The sequence below is a fragment of the Dermacentor variabilis genome, chromosome 1, assembly GCF_050947875.1.
Source record: "Dermacentor variabilis isolate Ectoservices chromosome 1, ASM5094787v1, whole genome shotgun sequence".
NCBI lineage: Eukaryota > Metazoa > Arthropoda > Arachnida > Ixodida > Ixodidae > Dermacentor > Dermacentor variabilis.
Window position 1 is genome coordinate 156,774,885 of NC_134568.1, and position 17,699 is coordinate 156,792,583.

Genomic DNA, 17,699 nt, shown 5'->3' on the forward strand with positions numbered 1-17,699 from the left:
TCACGTATGGCACGCATTTATAGGAAGATTCAGGGTGATCAATGCGAAATGTAGTTTACTTTTACCGCTAAATTATCTCGCAAGCGCACCTTTTTAATGATAACACATTTGAGCGTTATGCACGAACAAAAAAGAATTAACACAGCAAGCAATCGCCTATGGCAGAGGCAAATTTAACTAGTCAAGTCCCCCTACATCCCATTCAGGGCGAAAGCAAAAACCAGGAAAAGGCAGTGCAGTCCTCTTTATCTTATTCAGGTAAGACACAGCGTTGAACGAGAAACGGTCACAAATCAATGCTTTCTCACATTTTCTTCGCGCCTCTATTTGATACAGAATATTTTCTTCCTTATATATTTCCAAATTGCTTCAACCTCGTTTGTTCATAAATATGTGTGCGTAAAATTTTCGTTTGCAGTTTGTTCATTTCTATCATCCATAAGCAAATGACATATCGTGACACTTTATGCAAGCTCGATTTGTAATTCGGTTTGTTTAGTTTTTACCAATTTCTGTTAAATAAAGAAGAAAGCTTGCCTCATGAGTGATGCATGCTTTCTATTTGCTCCTCTTTTGCCAGCCTGCTCCTCACTTTCCCTTTCGTGTCTGGCGTATACATATGTCTTGAAAACAAATAACAATAATTGCTGCCTGTGTTCAGCTTTCCCCATAACAGAAAAAAATTATCTTCCCAAGTCCAAAAATAGATCAATCAATCAATCGATCAATCAATCAATCAATCAATCAATCAATAAATCAATCAATCAATCAATCAATCAATCAATCAATCAATCAATCACTGTGCACTGGCAAGGGCGGTCGCACCTTTGGGCGGCGCCTCGACCTGCGGCAGCATGCTCAGGTACTCGGCCTCCTGGTCGTCGTCAGCGGACGGCGGCTCCGGGGCCGGTGGCGGAGGCAGTGGCGGCGCAAGTCCGTACGACGGGTTGCACACGGGGGCGCCCCGCGCGGCGCCGGGACTTGCGTAGTGGCCGCCGCCCACGGTCACGTTCTCTGCGCGAGGAAGCACCGCCGCGTTTCAGATATATATATATATATATATATATATATATTAGAGCTTTAGCTGGGCGGCAAATTTCTTCCCGTTTACGGATTAACGGGTTGCCAGAGGGTGTGCGTAGCAATAGCAAAGTTGGTAGCGGCACCTTGTGACGCTTTGTCCAACTACAATGCGCTCGAAATGTTTTAGGGCGCAGCCCTTAGGCGCCCGCTTCTTCGGCGAGCGTCGGCGTCCCTGGTAACCGAGTGAACGAGCACAGCCAAAGATGAAAGAGCGAACGCGGAGCACAGCGGGGACGAAAGACGGCGATAGCGAAGAGAGCGCGAGGAGGAAAGCGGAGGAGGAGGGTATGGCGAAAGCGTGAGAAGAAAAGCGTAGTGCCGCACGAGACGGGCTCTGCCAACACCATCTAGACTGTTGGCTCTGCAGCGACGATGGCTACGAGATGGCCCCTGAGTCGCGCGCGTCGTATGTTCAGCGATGACGCCACCAATATCATATATGGAATCCTGGGGTTTTACGTGCCAAAACCACGAGGCACGCCGTAGTGGGGGACTGCGGATTAATTTTGACCACCAGGGGATCCTTAACGCACCCCCAATGCACGGGAACCACATATGGAAACAAAGCGCTGCATGAGCGGAGGCCTGTCTGCGGCGGCTGCTGTGAATCGCGCCCACGCGTCACCCACACTCTGCCTCTGGCGATCTCACGATTAGCCAGGCAGTCGTGCAACACTTCGCTCCATTTGCAACGTGCAGCACCAGACAGATTGTCCGCGCAAGCCAATATATCGAGAAATGAAAACACAGAGCTGCACTCAAATTTCGCATTAGGGAGAATCGTAATCGTCGGTAGAATTTTCTGCGTTGTGTAAGTGTTTTTGTCGACGGAAAATGAAAAAAAAAAACGACTGAACGTTAAGGATCTTGCCGCTACCGACGTTGTACACCAGCAGTTAAGCAGTATGGTATCGGTCACAGTAGTAGTAGCTTTTTATGCTGTCGGCCCAAACTCTGCATCACAAGAAGTCGCTGCCACCGTTGTCGCTGCCATACACCTCTCCGGTAAACCGCTTTACCGCAAACGTCAATGCCGTTCATGGTCAAGCTAAAGAAAAAAAAAGTATTGAAAGATTGGTAAACCTGTGTCGAACGGGGCGGGCCGATATAGGCACGACCAATCGCCAGCCATTACTTGACCCAATAATTGGTTGCGTATTCATCTACACGCATAAATTTACGGAGGTAAAAAAAAAAGGAGACGAGACAAACCACACATTTTGCACGTGCAGTTGAAATCGATATTACGGAAAGTTTGGCGTTCAAAAAGTGGCTACCGTCTTCTTGCCCCTTCTTTTACTAACACCTCGGCCCAGTAGTTTCCATCATCAGCCTACATTCTCCGAGACTGCTGCCAGCAAACAAAGGTAAGCGAACGTGATATCGTGATGCAACAATAAAGCAGGAACTATGTACAGAAAAGCGCGCGCAGCACTTCACGCGGCCCCGCACCGGCTCATTTGCCGCACTTTTCTTCGACCCGTTATCCGGCTTAAAAATTGGCTTCAACAAAAGCGTTCATTCGTCAGCTTCAAGTTTATAATCGATGAATCACCGAGTCGTAAATTTAAAAATTCAAATAAAAAAGGTTTCCACCTTTGGATTTTAATGAGACTTCTTGCTTACCGTAGTGCATCCGAGGCGGACTGCCTCTGCCCGGGTTGGATTGGACTCGCGCTGGAGGGAGAACAGGAGCGTCCTCTTCCACCGCAGGTGTAGACGCTCTTGACTGCAGGTTTTTTTTTTTGTTTCAGTTAACATTGACCCATGTTACACTTCCGTTAGTCATACGCGAAAGTTCGAAATAGGAGGAGGAACACGAGTTGCACATGAACATGGTGCTCTTGGGTCTCCAAATCGAGATGGCGAGACTTTTCAGAAAAAACAACAGCAGACGGTGGAACGTCAGAGGTTGTCGCTCCAAAGATATTTGAAAAATCCTACCTGGGAAATTTATTTAGGGTAACCAAACAGACGCTTTTCTGGCTAATATCCCCCATATTCCCTGTTATATGTCGCTCTCTCACGTCTATTTCTCTGCGCAGTCAATCTGTGAAACGACGCAACTTTTTTTTACTAAAGAGCTTTCACACGTTTTGGCGTCTAAGCATTGCGTGCATTCTCAGATTTAGCTAGGTAATCAGGTGGAGAGGTTGGAAGCATGAGCTTCCTGCTGCTGCATCTGACTGCGATAGCAAGGTTTATCGTTGCGCTTGAACTTCTCTGACGGTTTTCTAACTACACGCGGGTTAGACTAAAGCGGACTTGACATACGCGGGTGCGGCGAAATTTCTGGTACTTTTAAAAGCTTTAACACGCCGTATAGGGCCTGTAATGACATCGCACAGGCGCCACTACGCTGCCCGTAAAGAGCCGCGCTGGTAGAATTACATCACTTTCCGGTTTGAGCACTAATATTGATTTGCACATTCAATATTTAATAATTTGAGAAGATATAAGATAAAAGGCATGCGCTGTGAATGTTAATTTTCACGACATTTGTTTGCGGGCTGTCATTCTCAAAATTCTGAGGAATAATTTAGTAAAGAACGTCCGATCTGGTATGAACAACTTTAGTGATTGAATAGTGTAGGAATATAACGTGCATATACGGCATGGATAAGCATATAGCATACGTAAATACATGCGGAGCCTCACGGCAATGCCGATGACGACGACGGCGGAAATTCGCCTGCAGTGTTCACATAATTGCTATCGCAATAAAAAGTAAAGTAAATTTCAGAATTAGCATTATGTGCGCGTGGCGAACCATGTGATGACATCTCACTTCTGACGCTAACATGTCCACTTTATGATCCGCAGAAGCGAGAATTGTGCTTCAAGTTTATGACCATGAGAGGTCCTGCTCTCCTTAGCGACTATTCTTGGACCGTGACCTTCTCCAGACTTTGCACAGAGGGCATTAGGTGGTGTGCGGAATTTTTTCGTTTCGACCAACGTAGGGGGCCTCCGAGTGTGTGTGTATATATATATATATATATATATATATATATATATATATATGTGTGTGTGTGTGTATGTGTGCGTACCCATATGTCATTAATTCGTAAAATCAATGTCGTCAAACGGTAAGGTCCGAAAGTAGAAGGCTACGCTAATTAGCTTTAATGAACTGACGAGAAATGTCCTCTTCAGCATGACATGGACCGGTTCTCGTCATATGGGCCAGTTCTCGTGCCATTCGATTATGCTCTTCCTGATTACATCGTCTCCGAATATAATCCCGATAAATTCCGCCAGCTCATCAGTCCATATTCCACCGCCTAACTTCAATAAAGTGCATGATGCATTTTCTTCTGTTTTCCAGTTATGTGCTCTCTTGTTTATGAGCTCATTATTTCGCTTATTATTCTTGCATTTCTTTTAGTATTGTTTAGTATTTGTACTGGAGTGGCTACATTTTTTTAATATTGTTTATCGAAAGAACTGTATCGTTTGTCTTTTTTCTAATATGTACATTACCGACCCTGTTATTTTTGTAGAATGCTTTAATGCTTGTATAACATGTGTATACATTTTTCCACTGTCTATTAATAATCTATCTCTATTAAGTTTTGTTATATGCCCTATAAACTCTTTTAATCCTTCTGTAACGCCCCCCTTACCCAATGCCTCATACGAGGTTTGTAAGGGCAATTTAAATAAATAAATAAATAAACAAATAAATAAATAAATAAACAAATACCATCGAAGCTAAACGGCGTTGTGCTTGGTAGGCATTCGGGATTTGGTACGGCGATGCCCCGGTGACCACCGAGTTGTCAGGTCTACCCTTGTTGTGCGGAATAAGTGTTCCGGAATAAGTGTCACCTTTAGTGAGGCAGCTCCGGGTGGAAGATGTCTCCTACCCCTTAACAAGTGATATACATTAAATTAAAGAAGACACTGGCACAGCGAGCTCAGAATCGGTAACGTTCGCCATGCATACAGTCGTGTGCCAAAACACAGTGAACTGTCGCATGCAATGATGTCGAGCCATCGATACGCTTCTCACGGTGCGTTTTGCGCTGCACAAAGCCTTCAGCGGTGCCTTTAGAGACTACGACGTGACGTATGCAAGCACGCGGTTCCTTTTTAGCTTACTTGGAATTCGTTGATCGTGGTAGCAAGTCGATGGTGTCCCGCATTCGATGCCAGCTGAGCGGGCGAGTGACCTTTGCAATTCAGCATCTGACAGCAAGCGCTGGCACCTGGGCACTGCAGGAGTGCCAAGCTGAGTTCGTGAAGTCCGTAGTGGGCAGCAAAGTGAAGCAGGGTTGGCAAGAGTTCTTCACCTGCACCAGGGCGCGAGTGAGCCACCGGGGGGCGTGTGAGCCACGTGTACATTTTAAGAAGAGATACAAAAAGGTCTTCACGCACTTCGATGGGATAAAATGTGCTGTGAGCTCGAGGAAAACTTCCACTTTCGAGGGCGTGTATAGAGAGTACGCTTAGCCGCCGCAAGGGCATGTCGAGAAAAAAGAGAGATAATTAGAATCAATGAGGCCTACTATCCTCAACGGCTACGTTAAGTCATAGGCCTTTCCTTTTCATTTTTTATTTATTTTATTTGTCCATACTGTGAGCCCTTTTCGGGCTGTTACAGGGTGAGAAATACAATCTTATAACAAAACAGTGGCATGCGCAAAAATAATTAATCAGTAATTATATACAAGGCATATATAAGTACAAGGCATGTATACACTTACGATTAGTAAAACAACATTTCCAAATTTCTTTCAAAGGAAACCACAGAGTCGATATTTTCAAAATCCTCGGAATTAAGTTTGTTCCAGTCAACAATTGTTTTAACCAAAAGCCTTTGTGGTGCCCCTTGCTTCCAAATTCTTTATTATGACGCACGTTTACGGATATGATTAATCAATTTACGCGTAGCTCTTACTGTCTGATTAAGCTTTAATGTCTTTAACCTGCGCCTTATATTGTTAGGATCCACGGAGTTTAATTCTGACAGGAGCCTGGTGAACGTACCTCTTGTCAAAAAATGTCAGATCGTTTATTACACATCATTCATATAATCAGATAGAAATCACATATTTTGTGTTAAAGGAAACAGCGAGATTTGGCGCTGTCGGTTGTTCCACTCGTAAAAAGACACGTGCCGCAACTTTAGCACGAACCTAATCCATCTTGTTCTGCCATTACATTAAATAGTGTTTTTCACACTAGGCCGACACGACACCGATTTCGGTCTGCCGACTGTCGGCGGCAGCGTTTTTTCCTTCGTGTCGGCGCCTCTGTCACACTGTACCGACGCCGGCAATCTGCCGACGGTCGGCGGAGAGCTCGGCGTCGGTACAGTGTGTCAGTGGCGCCGACACGAAGGTGAAAAACGCTTTCGCCGACAGTCGGCAGACCGAAATCGGTGTCGTGTCGGCCTAGTGTGAATGAGCCTTTACCAAAGCGTGATCTTCAGCGACAGCGTTAGCCTTCAGAGCGTGCCCCTTCTTACATATGGCCACCACGATGCCAGCGCATACGTCACCGCTGCTGCTCCTAGCTAGAACAGACAGCAACACTGTGCATCTGTTCCTTTTGAGTAGGTAATCTTTTTCGCCTGCTGCCACCCTATGATTCCGGCTGCCACACTTGCTAAAACGTATGGCAGGAGAAAGGGGGGGGGGGGTGCTGACATAGACGCAATTGAGCTTCTGCTTTAGCAAAAGCTAAATTCGGCAGTCTTTGCCAACCATTCATGAAGTACGCGTTTATCCCCTCACACACGCTTGTTTGCAACCTACGGTTGCTCAGCACTAATCCACATCAGGTCAGCATGGCGATGCTCCAACGAAATCAAAAGAAGCAGGCTCAGCCAGCCGGCAACTGATAGCTCGACAAGTGGTGCAGACTGCGGGAAAAAGCCCGCTTCGCTGGTAGGTCACACCTCGTGTTTTCTCGGAAGGACACCCGCTGTTGTGATAAGCACGCTGCGCAGTCAGTGCTGCTTGCGTAGCGCTCAGATAGGCAATCCGATTATCGAGCGTGTGCGCGCCCATTCTTATGTCATGGCACCTCCTCAAATACACGCTTAAATATGTCGTGAAATGGCGCTTCCTATTCAAACGTGCAGCGTATCACGCAACTCTGGTAATAACCCACCGGACACGTGGCGCAAAACAACCCCAAGAACAACATGTCAATTACTGTGTCACAAAAGCATACTTTAGAGATTAACCAACCAGTTTACTTCCCGAACACCGTGAGCAGCTGCACTCAAAAGATGAAGAAGGAGAGAGACTGACTGCGCTTCTTTTCCGGGGCGACCTGCTGCTGCGGCCCGAGCAGGTGGAAGCCCCGCGCGGGCAGGTTGCGGTGCAGGTTGGTCGCCAGCGCCGTGTCCACGTCGTGCAGCGTGGCCAGGCCGAGCGTGAGGCTGAGCATCTCGTATGGCGACGTTGCCGACTGGAGCAGAACGTGCAGCTGCGACATCTGTGACTCGCACTTGAGCTGGCGCACACCCAGCAGCGCGCCATCGCAGCGGAGCTGCACGTTGACCACTTTCGAGACCTGCAGGAAGGTCTCTGCGCCAAGGCGCGGCAGCAGCCTGTCAGCATTGGAGCTTTGCCATTTATTATATGAGACAATGCACTCTCCAATTCAGGGCGGATTGCATGCGAGGGCAGTTCGTAAAAAACTGGCAACGCCCAGTCGCGATACGAAATAGATACAGGTATGTCACTAGCGAATAAAGTCGACCAATGTCTAACAGTTCGTACAAACTAAAAGCGCTGTGTATTCGGTCCTGGCATTACCAACGGAGAGAGAGAGAGCGCGTGGAACAAGCTTGCACGTTGACTCATCCTTACCAACGTATTAAACTAAGGTTACGTACGAACGAGATGGGAACTATCTTTATAATACAACCAATATGTTACCAGGTTCACAAAGCTTTTCATTCAAATAGGAATCGTTCGGGATTAGTCCACGACGGCTCTCACGAGTCATTCTCGCGTACGAAATACTTTACGAATTCTTTACAAACTTTAGCAACATGATTACAACTACGAAGGAGAAATGGTACAATTTCGAACCAACCGTACATACATATACAATGCTTGTTCGATATCAGTGTACAGGCTCACCTGGAACTGTAAACTGCAGAACGTAGGGATTCCTCCATTTTACGGGTAGCTCATGCATTCCCGAACTCTCGAATAGCACCTGGAACTTCTGAGTTTGTTCCACTGGCTCGTTCAGCATGGCAAATACCTTTGTGTTTCCCTGCATATGAATGACACCCTTTAGTTTCAGACCGCGTTCATAAATAAGCTTCTTCATATAGAAAATGACAACACATTCTCTCTGCCGGAGCAGTGGCTATGGGCTCAGATGCGTTTATTCAACACATAGGAAACGCAAATGCGAACAATTCTAGTTGCTGGCATAGCGACGTGAAACGTCATTCCCCACGCAAGAACTTCCTCACTTTGGCATAAACTCCGCGCAGCGGGCTTTCTGAAGAAGTTGATCACAGCTAAACGGCTATCGTTTGCTAATTTTCAGTCACAAACAACCTTGTTGCAATTTAAACAATTTCAGACATATCAGTAGCAAATATTAGACTTGGTGGCGAACGGGGATCAGATCTGGGATAATGAAACGATGCTATTCCTCTTATTTTCCTTTTCCCGCTCCGTAAGTGCGTGGTCCGAAAGGCGCTCCGCTTTCGCCATCCCCAGGGTCGGCTGGTCTTGAGCGGTGGATTATAAGATAGGAATAGAATCGAGTAAAAGGAACCGTTACATTATGCTGGTTCAGCATCCACAAGAATTCGGCAATTATTAGTATGCCGACAACATAATTATAACAGCAGTTAATGGTAATTATAACTACTGTAGGTGAGCTCCTATGTCAGCGTGAAAGAATGCGTGGGCATCAGGGAGAAACCACTTCGTCATCCTCACAAACAGTACACCCAAACAGCAATAAATGCTCGGATCATGATTGTTCTTAACGATGTTCGTCGTTATTATTTAGTTGTGCAGATATTTCTGTGATGTCCTCGTTTACTGGGTACGAAGGCTAGGTTCGTACTGACCTATCCAAAAAGTCTTCACTGCCCATCTTTTCAAAACGAAAGACATGACCTCTGCACAGCTCTCAATCAGCTAGATAGAACACCGTTCACCTTGAAGAAGATCTTGGGACCATGGCCTCGCATATCGCAGCTACAAAAGGCCACAAAAGCTCTGATGCGATATTTGAAGGCTACTGGATTGAATCAGCGTCTGTGATCTGGACTGAGTGACGGAACGATTTACCCATTAGACTTTCTTTTCTTCTTTTAATCTTTCCGTCCCCTTTTCCCTTTCCCCAGTGTAGGGTAGCCAACCGGGCTCAGTCCTGGTTAACCTCCCTATCTTTCCTTTATCATTTGCTCTCTCTCTCTTCCAATTCTGTAGAGAGAAAATGACGCATGAGCTCAATTAATAATGATAGTTCACTCTATTAATTTTACGCTTATCGCTAGTATTACGCATGACCCGATCCAGTGCTTAGAATTACTTCCAGGGGACCAATGTTCTGAAGACTTGAATAATTGAAGGACATGAACGGACACCATCCCTACAACGCAGCTACGACACGACAGCAATGCACGGTACTCAACTTGTGGCAAGCCCGAACACAAAGAGCAGCATAATTAAGGAGTCGTTAAAGGAGTACAGAAAGCGTCGTAGCGCCTATATTCATCAAAACGTAAGCGTCAACCAAAATTAAAGTGACACCACGTAAGTTCGTAAAGTATATCCTAGGTCGCGCGTGCGCGAGAACACGAATATTGGCTAAATATTAACATAGAACAGAATGCTGCATGCCACTCATAGCAGAGTGACATTACCGCAGGTAAAATGAATTCACGCGAAAAAAAAAGTGCACAAGAATGCCGCCATTAGAGATGCACAGGAGGCTTTACAATAGTCGCAGAGAGAGCTCAAAGACGCTGACTGCCTGCTCTGAGAACAACGAGCCGCGGGCGCGAATCTCACCTGGTGCACTTTCCGCGGACAGAGGCGAAACTGGGGCGTTCCAGCTCCCGCGCCCCGCCCCATGCTGTGATCGGCACGCTCCACAATTTCTCGCGCCGTCTCGACGAGTCGTATGACGAACTCGCGGTCCTGGTTGCGCGCCTCCAGCAGCGGCCATGACGAGAAATTGGGGAAAGCGGCGCGGAGTGACGAACCCAGCTCGTGCGGCTCAACGCCGCACAGCATGGCCAAGCCCCGATCCGCTTCCAGCAATCGGCCCACTGAGAAGAGCTCGGCGCCACGCCGCTCCAGCAGCTCCAGCAGGTCCGGAGACACGATCAGCAGAGAGACCTGCAGTAGCCAGACATCGGGATGAGTGCACGCAGATGGCGCGCCTTTTAACTATGCTTCTGCGCCGCTTCATTGACTCTGGGAAATCGTTAGACACGCCATGTGACCACGTTTGACAGACTTCTTTATTAATTTTTTTACGGGCTTTACCCGTATCGCGCGAAATAAGAAAAGTGCCGCGTGATGACGCGCCTGCGTGCCGGGGCACCAGAGGTCCAAAAAGTGATCCGAAGGAGCTGGCTCCGCTCACTGCCCGACTCGGCGACCGCCAGGTCATTGCGCAGACAGCGATCGCCACGCGACACACAAACAGCTCACAATCGGCGCAGGGTAACCTCAACAGTGACAGGTTACCGCTCCTAGGCATGACAACTGAAACTTGCAGCATGAAGATGCTGTGGAATTCACCACTGTCATTATGAGGGCTAATGAGATTAATATCCCAGATTTGGATGTTCTAGGACCAGCTGTCGAAAAAGATAGTCGATAAGTATTTGCACTCATCGTAGACGCGCTTATTAAAGTCGCTATTCAAATGAAGCATGATTTTATTCTCTCTATACAGGATAAAAACAGTAAATTTAACTTTAAGTTTGACTTCATGCTGTCGACAAGAAGGACGCCTTCCTAAAGGCGAGATCGAAACCAAGAGGGATTTAGACAACACAGGAAAAGACAAACAACCCGAAAACGCCGTCTGCAAGCCACTGCAAAGGTGCCAGCCGACTTCGATACTTTCCAAACATTACGAAAAGTAAACAGAATGCTGCGTCGTCGTCATACCATAATCACTTAGTGGAAATAGATTGTATCGCGCGCATCGAAACCCCCTTTTTAGTATAGCCACTGCGAGTCTATACCACTTTACTGTCACCGCCTCAGCCAGACATCAGCTGCTGATACTTGGCACCGCGAGTGCGAAACTTGCAGCTGGTAGATACAGCTGACACTTTCTTTTCGTTCTTCTTTGGCGCGTCCACTGAGGTACCAAAACTATGCTGCCGGCAAAGTGAACCGAAAATATTTGGGTAGATAGCAGAAGGCAGTAGGCAAACGGAAGAGAACGAATTAAGGAACAACACTGGTGGTTTAGGGCCCGTATTCACAGAGAGCTCTTAAATTAGAATCGTTCGTAAGAGAAAATTCCAGCCAATCCTGAAGCTTGGCATATTAGTTAAGGCGGACGGCCAATGAAAAAGAGCATTTAACGGCACTTCATGTCACGCGCTCCTCTTTTGTGACGGATGAGCGTGGCGATATTTTTACCCCATCCCCTCAATAAAGGCGTTTTTTTTACTACTACTACTACTACTACTACTGCTACGAGCAGAAATCTTTGTGAATTCGGCTCCAACTCAGTAAAGGCCGGGTCCTCAAATACTTTGTAACTCAGACGTCTTAAACAAGCGGATTGTACGTTTACGTGGCCATTACTGAAATCCCCCCACCCCCTCCGCAACTGTCTTCGCCAAGCTGTCCAAACCTCACACAAGTGCCTCCCTATACAGAAACGGTCACGGTGCAGACCGCGGGGAGCAGTGTATCGTGAATGTGTCCTGGTGTTTAACTTCAAGTTGAGGCCCCTGCTGGAGTGCCCGCAATAAAACAGCCGAGCAGGGGCATACAAAGAGCAACATGCATAAAGCGTTAAATCCTGTCAGCAGCTTTTCAAATGAAAATAATTTAAAAAATCAGAGAGAGAGAGAGAGAGATGATTGTTGAGACCAACAGAAGAAAAGCAACGGGCTCAGATCTCTGGTATATACGTATATGCATATCTAGCAGCCAGACAAAACGAGATCACCCGTGAGAAAGGACGCTAGAGTGTTTAATTCGGTTCTGTGGGAAAACAGCGACTCGATTCCATTCATAGCTAAGGAACTAAATAACATCTGGCAATGATGTTCATTTAAGAGACTTCAACCTCGTCTCTCCTGCAGAAGAAAACTCTTCCGGACGTAGGGTTCGTCTAGTAGTATGGTCCCTAGTAGTAGACGTGGTTTATTATGCTGGTGTTCTCGTGTAATGGATATTCGAGGAAAGAAAGAATACGCCACCTTGCCTCAGCTAATTATTTACACGATGCATGACTCCAGCACCACAAAATTCCCACCCTTGCCATTTCTTTCGTCCCGTCAAACAATTTCGGCGCGTGAAACTGATGCAGTTCACCGAAACTCTCAAAGATGGCGCTGCGATCTCGGAATCCGGCAGTGCCAATTCTGGAACACGAGGCACGGCGTGAAATGGGGAGGCTGAAGTACGCTCTAACTGAACAAAACGAACTGCTCGTCGCGACTGGCGTTCGCTGTTAAAAACTCGAAAGAAGAAGGTATGATCCCTGCAACGAGCGATGGAACAGGAAAGGATAGTGGCAACGTTAAGAGGCCGAAAGACGGAGGCATAGGCGCCGACTCGGGGGGCTCCGGGGCCCGAGCCCCCTCCAGCGTTTACCAAGGGGGAGGGGGGGCTGACCCCCCCCCCCCCCCGAACACACATCTAAAGTGTCATTACCAAAGCTTTGCCACCCGCATCATTTGAGGTTTCTTTTGACTTGCCTCGACCCTTTCACTTGAAATTTTATTAGGGCTACTATCTTACAGCATCACTGTTGGCGCCAACGTGCGCGGCTTTTAATTCATACTTTCGCTTTATTTTTGCAAATCCTGACAATAGGAGGGCAAGCGCATTGGAAGCACTAGTGGCGGCTGCTTCATCGTATTTTCTCACTTCAACATTGTTTTAAGTTTCCACTGTAAACACTCTGTACATACACAATATATTTAAATATACACACAGAAGAAAGCTTATTGTATTTTTGAAATAGATGGAGGTACACAATAAAAAATTCTTTAAAGGTATGGATAGCCTATGCCTAGAGAATGAATATGTTGCTGTATGTTCACCTCGCTTCGAATTGCTTTGCAAGCTTTTTTGACTATGAAAACACCTATAGACTTCAGTGACCCCTTCGGCAGAGCCTTTTATCAACAGCTTGTGAAATGCCCGTGAATGTATATATCTCAGTACTGGTTCTCTTTCCAGTAAGCAATGCTAACGATTCATGAAAAAAATTCTAATAATTTACAACATTTATTAGGGATGGAAGTATCGTCAGTTGCATATAAAGATCCCAAATGTATACAGGGTGCCCCACTAACTATCATGCACCAAAATTAAAAACAAGGCAATGCGTTACTCAAAGAAAACCTAGTGCATATTGTTTCCAGTGCAGTGGAGTAGCTACCAGTAATTTTTTCGTTACTGAGATTTAATTAGGTAATTGTAATTAATTATCTAACTCGAGACGTACTATTCTAATTATCAAAGTGTCATTGAGGTGTTTGCAGGCGCAGCCAAAGGACATTCAACTGTGGTATATTCAGCGACGTACTAATTGCGTACTATTTTTTTTCCGACTGATGAATAAACTCCGCGAAATATGGAGAATACCACGTGACTGCGCTCTCAACCGGATCATAAAGCAGCGCCCGCGAACAGGCTCCCTCTGAGTTATCCAGAACCAAATAAAGGGCATAAAGAAAAACATCGTGATCGAGTTAGGGCCTCATCTGCCGCGTTCCGGCCGAAGTAACACGTCGCGCTTGGTGTTAGTTGGAAACAAGCTGTGATAGCTGTTGTCTTAGCGTAGATAAAGTGCACGGATGTGCTTTTCTTATTTTTTGGCCACAAAGCCTGTCACGACAAAAGCGAATTGACAACTTCAGTGCAAAGGTTTATAGGTGCGTTTTGTTTCGTCCCAGTCGCCATGTCTTTCTCTAATGAGCAGAAGGTAAATATGATCCTTGCCTTGGGATCTGCAAATGGCAACAAGAGGAAGGCCGCAAATATATATATATATATATATATATATATATATATATATATATATATATATATATATATATATATATATATATATATATATATATATATATATATATATATCAGTCATGGAAGTGTGGCGGGAGACCAAAGGCATCGACTATCAGCAGAAATTATGAAAACCTCAGTCGAACCGGCAGATTCAAAAACAGCTGCGGAGGACTCCATTTTTTTAGTCTTATCCTACGCACGGATGTTGTAGCATTTATGGCTTAAAACCCTCATGCTAGCGTGAGGGACGTGGTCGCCCAGGTACGAATTTCCAAGTCATTAGTTTGGAGGATTCTAATTGATGGCCTTTCACCCATACCGCCTTAACCCGCATCAATGCTTAGAAGATACGGACCTGTGGAATCGTCTAGATTTCTCGAATTGGGTACTCACAAAAGCCGATGAGTCAGCGGACTTTTTTGAGCAATATCATGTGCACAGATGAAGCCAATATTTGCAGAAACGCCCAGGTAAATTTGCATAATTCACACAATTGGAGTGACAACAATGCACACTGGGTAAAGCGCAATCGCCACCAATACCAGTGGTCGTTCAGCGTGGGGTGCGCAATTTACGCCGGAGCTGTAATCAGTCCCATCTTTGATCACACACTCACTGGACAGCGTTACGTGGACGAAATCCTTGAAGGAGTGGTGGACGAGTTTCTCGGCAAAGTCCCGCTGTCTTCCACTTCTGTGGTATCAGAAAGATGGGGCAGCCGCACAGCAGCCGAGCACGAAACTGGCTGGATGCGGCTTTTCATGCACAATAGATTGGAATACAAGTGCCTGTAAATTGGCCGGCTAGGTCACCTGAACTCTCTCCACTCGATTTCTTTCTTTGAGACTATGTGAAAGATCGTGCTTACATGATCGAGACGGACGTCAGATTAGTTCAAGGCAAGGATAACGGATGTCTGGCATCGAATTCCAGCGTCGGTCATCAAGAAAGCCACAGAAGATCTGATAAAGCGGGCTCAGCACTGCGTAGCTGCAGAAGGAGACCTATTCGAACACGTCCTCTAGGCAGCAGCAGGTGCTCAACGGAGCTCACGAATTCATAGATAATAAATAAGGGCACACTGAAATCTGACGTTCTTTTTTCTTTTTTTGTGCAGACATCCTGATTGCCAATTCAGCTCATTTAGAAGTGGTATATTTACTTTCTTGAACGCATCAGTTTTGCCTTTTCTCTGCACGTTTGTCGCTTCCCGTTCTGTTGATTTCGCTTTTATTCGACACGAATCTGTTTTTGCAGCACGTATACACTTTCATGAAAAATAAAGCGGTGACTTTAATTTGGCTTTGGTCTGAAGCAAGTTTCTGGCGCGAAGTAAAGCTGCGCACGCACTCTTTCAATGCGGTGCGAGCAAAGCCAAGATTTTGAAACATTCTATGCCTGTTACATTGCTTTTCGCATTTCGTGCGTGGTCAGAGCGGCGCTTCGGCCGCGTTATCAAGGGGCTTTTGTTATCAATGTGTCAGACTGCCTTGAGAGACGGATAATAAGTGTAACGTAGAAATTAGAGGAAGGAATAGCTGAGAAGCCGCCGAACCTGCGGTTGGTGCTCCTTCCGTACCATTATCAAAGTGATGCGCTTTCTCTTCGGGTTTGCGACAGGCAGTGTAGTTGCTTTGAATCAGCTTAGTTGAGGGCTCTGCTTTATGATGCGGGTGGGAGCTCAGTCACGTGGTACTTTTCATATTTCATGAGGTTTCTTTGCCAGGAGGAAAAAAATTGTACGCGATTATTACGTCGCTGAAAACATCGCAGCTGGATGTCATTTGGGGATGCGTACAAATGCCTCATTGAGGCTTTGATAATTACTACAGTAATTTTCAAGTTAGATAATTAATTGCTATTGCCGAATTAAATCTCAGTAACTACAGAATTACTGGCGGCTACTCCACTGTACTGGAAACAATATGCACTAGGTTTTCTTCCAGTAACGCAACTGCTCTTTTTTAAGTCTTGGTGCATGATATTTGGGGAACAATGTATAATTCACTCAGTAACCGAAATGAGGCCAAGCCAGATTCACTGGAAATCAAAATCAACAGCAGTCATACGCAGCAGCGCTTATACCCGGACTCACAGAGAGTTAGAGAGAGAGAGAGAGAGAGAGAAGCTGAAGTTTTGCTGGAAAGGCGAAGCAGTATTAGTGATAGCCAAGTATACGACAATTACACGAAGGTAGATTACACCGCCTAGAGGACTGGGACTGTGAAACTGGACTGTTTCCTACTATGAGGCCTTGTATATACTTATATAACGCCGTCACTTGAGCGATCAGTTCTTCGAGGTCACACGAAGTTTCGTCAAGTGCAAGATATATATATATATATATATATATATATATATATATATATATATATATATATATATATATATATATATATATATATATATATATTTCGGAGAGCTGGCCGCGCCCCAGCCCCGTTCGGAAAAATGCATAAGAGAGCAAATGGGCGTGAATAAGATGAAGCGGAGTTGGGCAGATCAAGCTATTGGCGTAGAACAGGCATCACTAGTTGCCTTTGAGAGCAACAAAATGGGCGCCGAATGCAAGGAAACGCTGTTGTGGGGGATCGATGGGAAAAGTCCTCGTCCTGCAGTGGACTAAAATAGTATGGCGAGTATAAAGAAATGAAAAGAAAGAACAACGCTGTTACTTAATGTAGAAAAAAAAAACAGGAAACTAACCATTAGGTATTATGCTATGACGACGGTGACCGGGGCCGAGAACACGGTGTTAACTGAAAAGCCGCAGATGCAGAAACAATATACGGGATAGTAGCCATGTAAAGGAAGCCGGCCGTGGAACTACACCAAGCAGCAAAAAATGAAATCCGAATGCCAAAGCTTGATGCTAATTCAAGGGGGAGGGCTCCAGTGTTCGAAGCAAGATTAGCGGGCCCTATAAAAACATCTTTTTGCTATTGTGGATCCTTCCAGCATCTTACAAACGAATCCCTGTGTATTGTCTGAAAGTATAACTCAATGGCGATATAATGTAGTGCTGACTTGACAAACAAACAAACAAACAAACAAACAAACAAACAATAAATAAATAATTGTCACATCTTGCACGCTCCAAATAGCAGCGTGTCGAGTGCCCAATTAGGTTTAGTCAGTTGGAACGCATGCATTTTCAATATTCTCAGTAACGATCACATTCGCTCTGCCATAAAATAGATAAATGCGTTCGCGAAACTGCTTCCCCAACGCAGCGTTGTCGGGTAAGATCAGCAGTGAAGATAATATATGCGCATAGCGAAACGCCTTCGACATCCACCAAGATCTCGGAACACTGCTCCGTGCCTCACTGCGCGCAAGCGTGGCAGCGCACGGGGCAAATGAAAACTGAGTCACGGAGCGAGTGGCGCCCCTCGGGCATTC

General features: G+C 45.8%; 1 protein-coding gene across 6 annotated transcripts in view; it reads right to left on the reverse strand.

The window, feature by feature from the left end:
* stumps (DBB domain-containing protein stumps) overlaps window positions 1–17,699 on the reverse strand; it is a 120,761-nt gene that overhangs the window by 11,800 nt on the left and 91,262 nt on the right. For all 6 annotated transcript variants that reach the window (XM_075698206.1, XM_075698170.1, XM_075698176.1 and 3 more), the window contains exons 3-8: window positions 10,092–10,421; window positions 8,187–8,325; window positions 7,347–7,625; window positions 5,188–5,378; window positions 2,710–2,812; window positions 826–1,014 (exon numbers count right to left, since the gene is read on the reverse strand). In XM_075698206.1, the coding sequence (XP_075554321.1) occupies window positions 826–1,014; window positions 2,710–2,812; window positions 5,188–5,378; window positions 7,347–7,625; window positions 8,187–8,325; window positions 10,092–10,421 (1,231 nt within the window). The remainder of the gene's footprint in view (window positions 1–825; window positions 1,015–2,709; window positions 2,813–5,187; window positions 5,379–7,346; window positions 7,626–8,186; window positions 8,326–10,091; window positions 10,422–17,699) is intronic.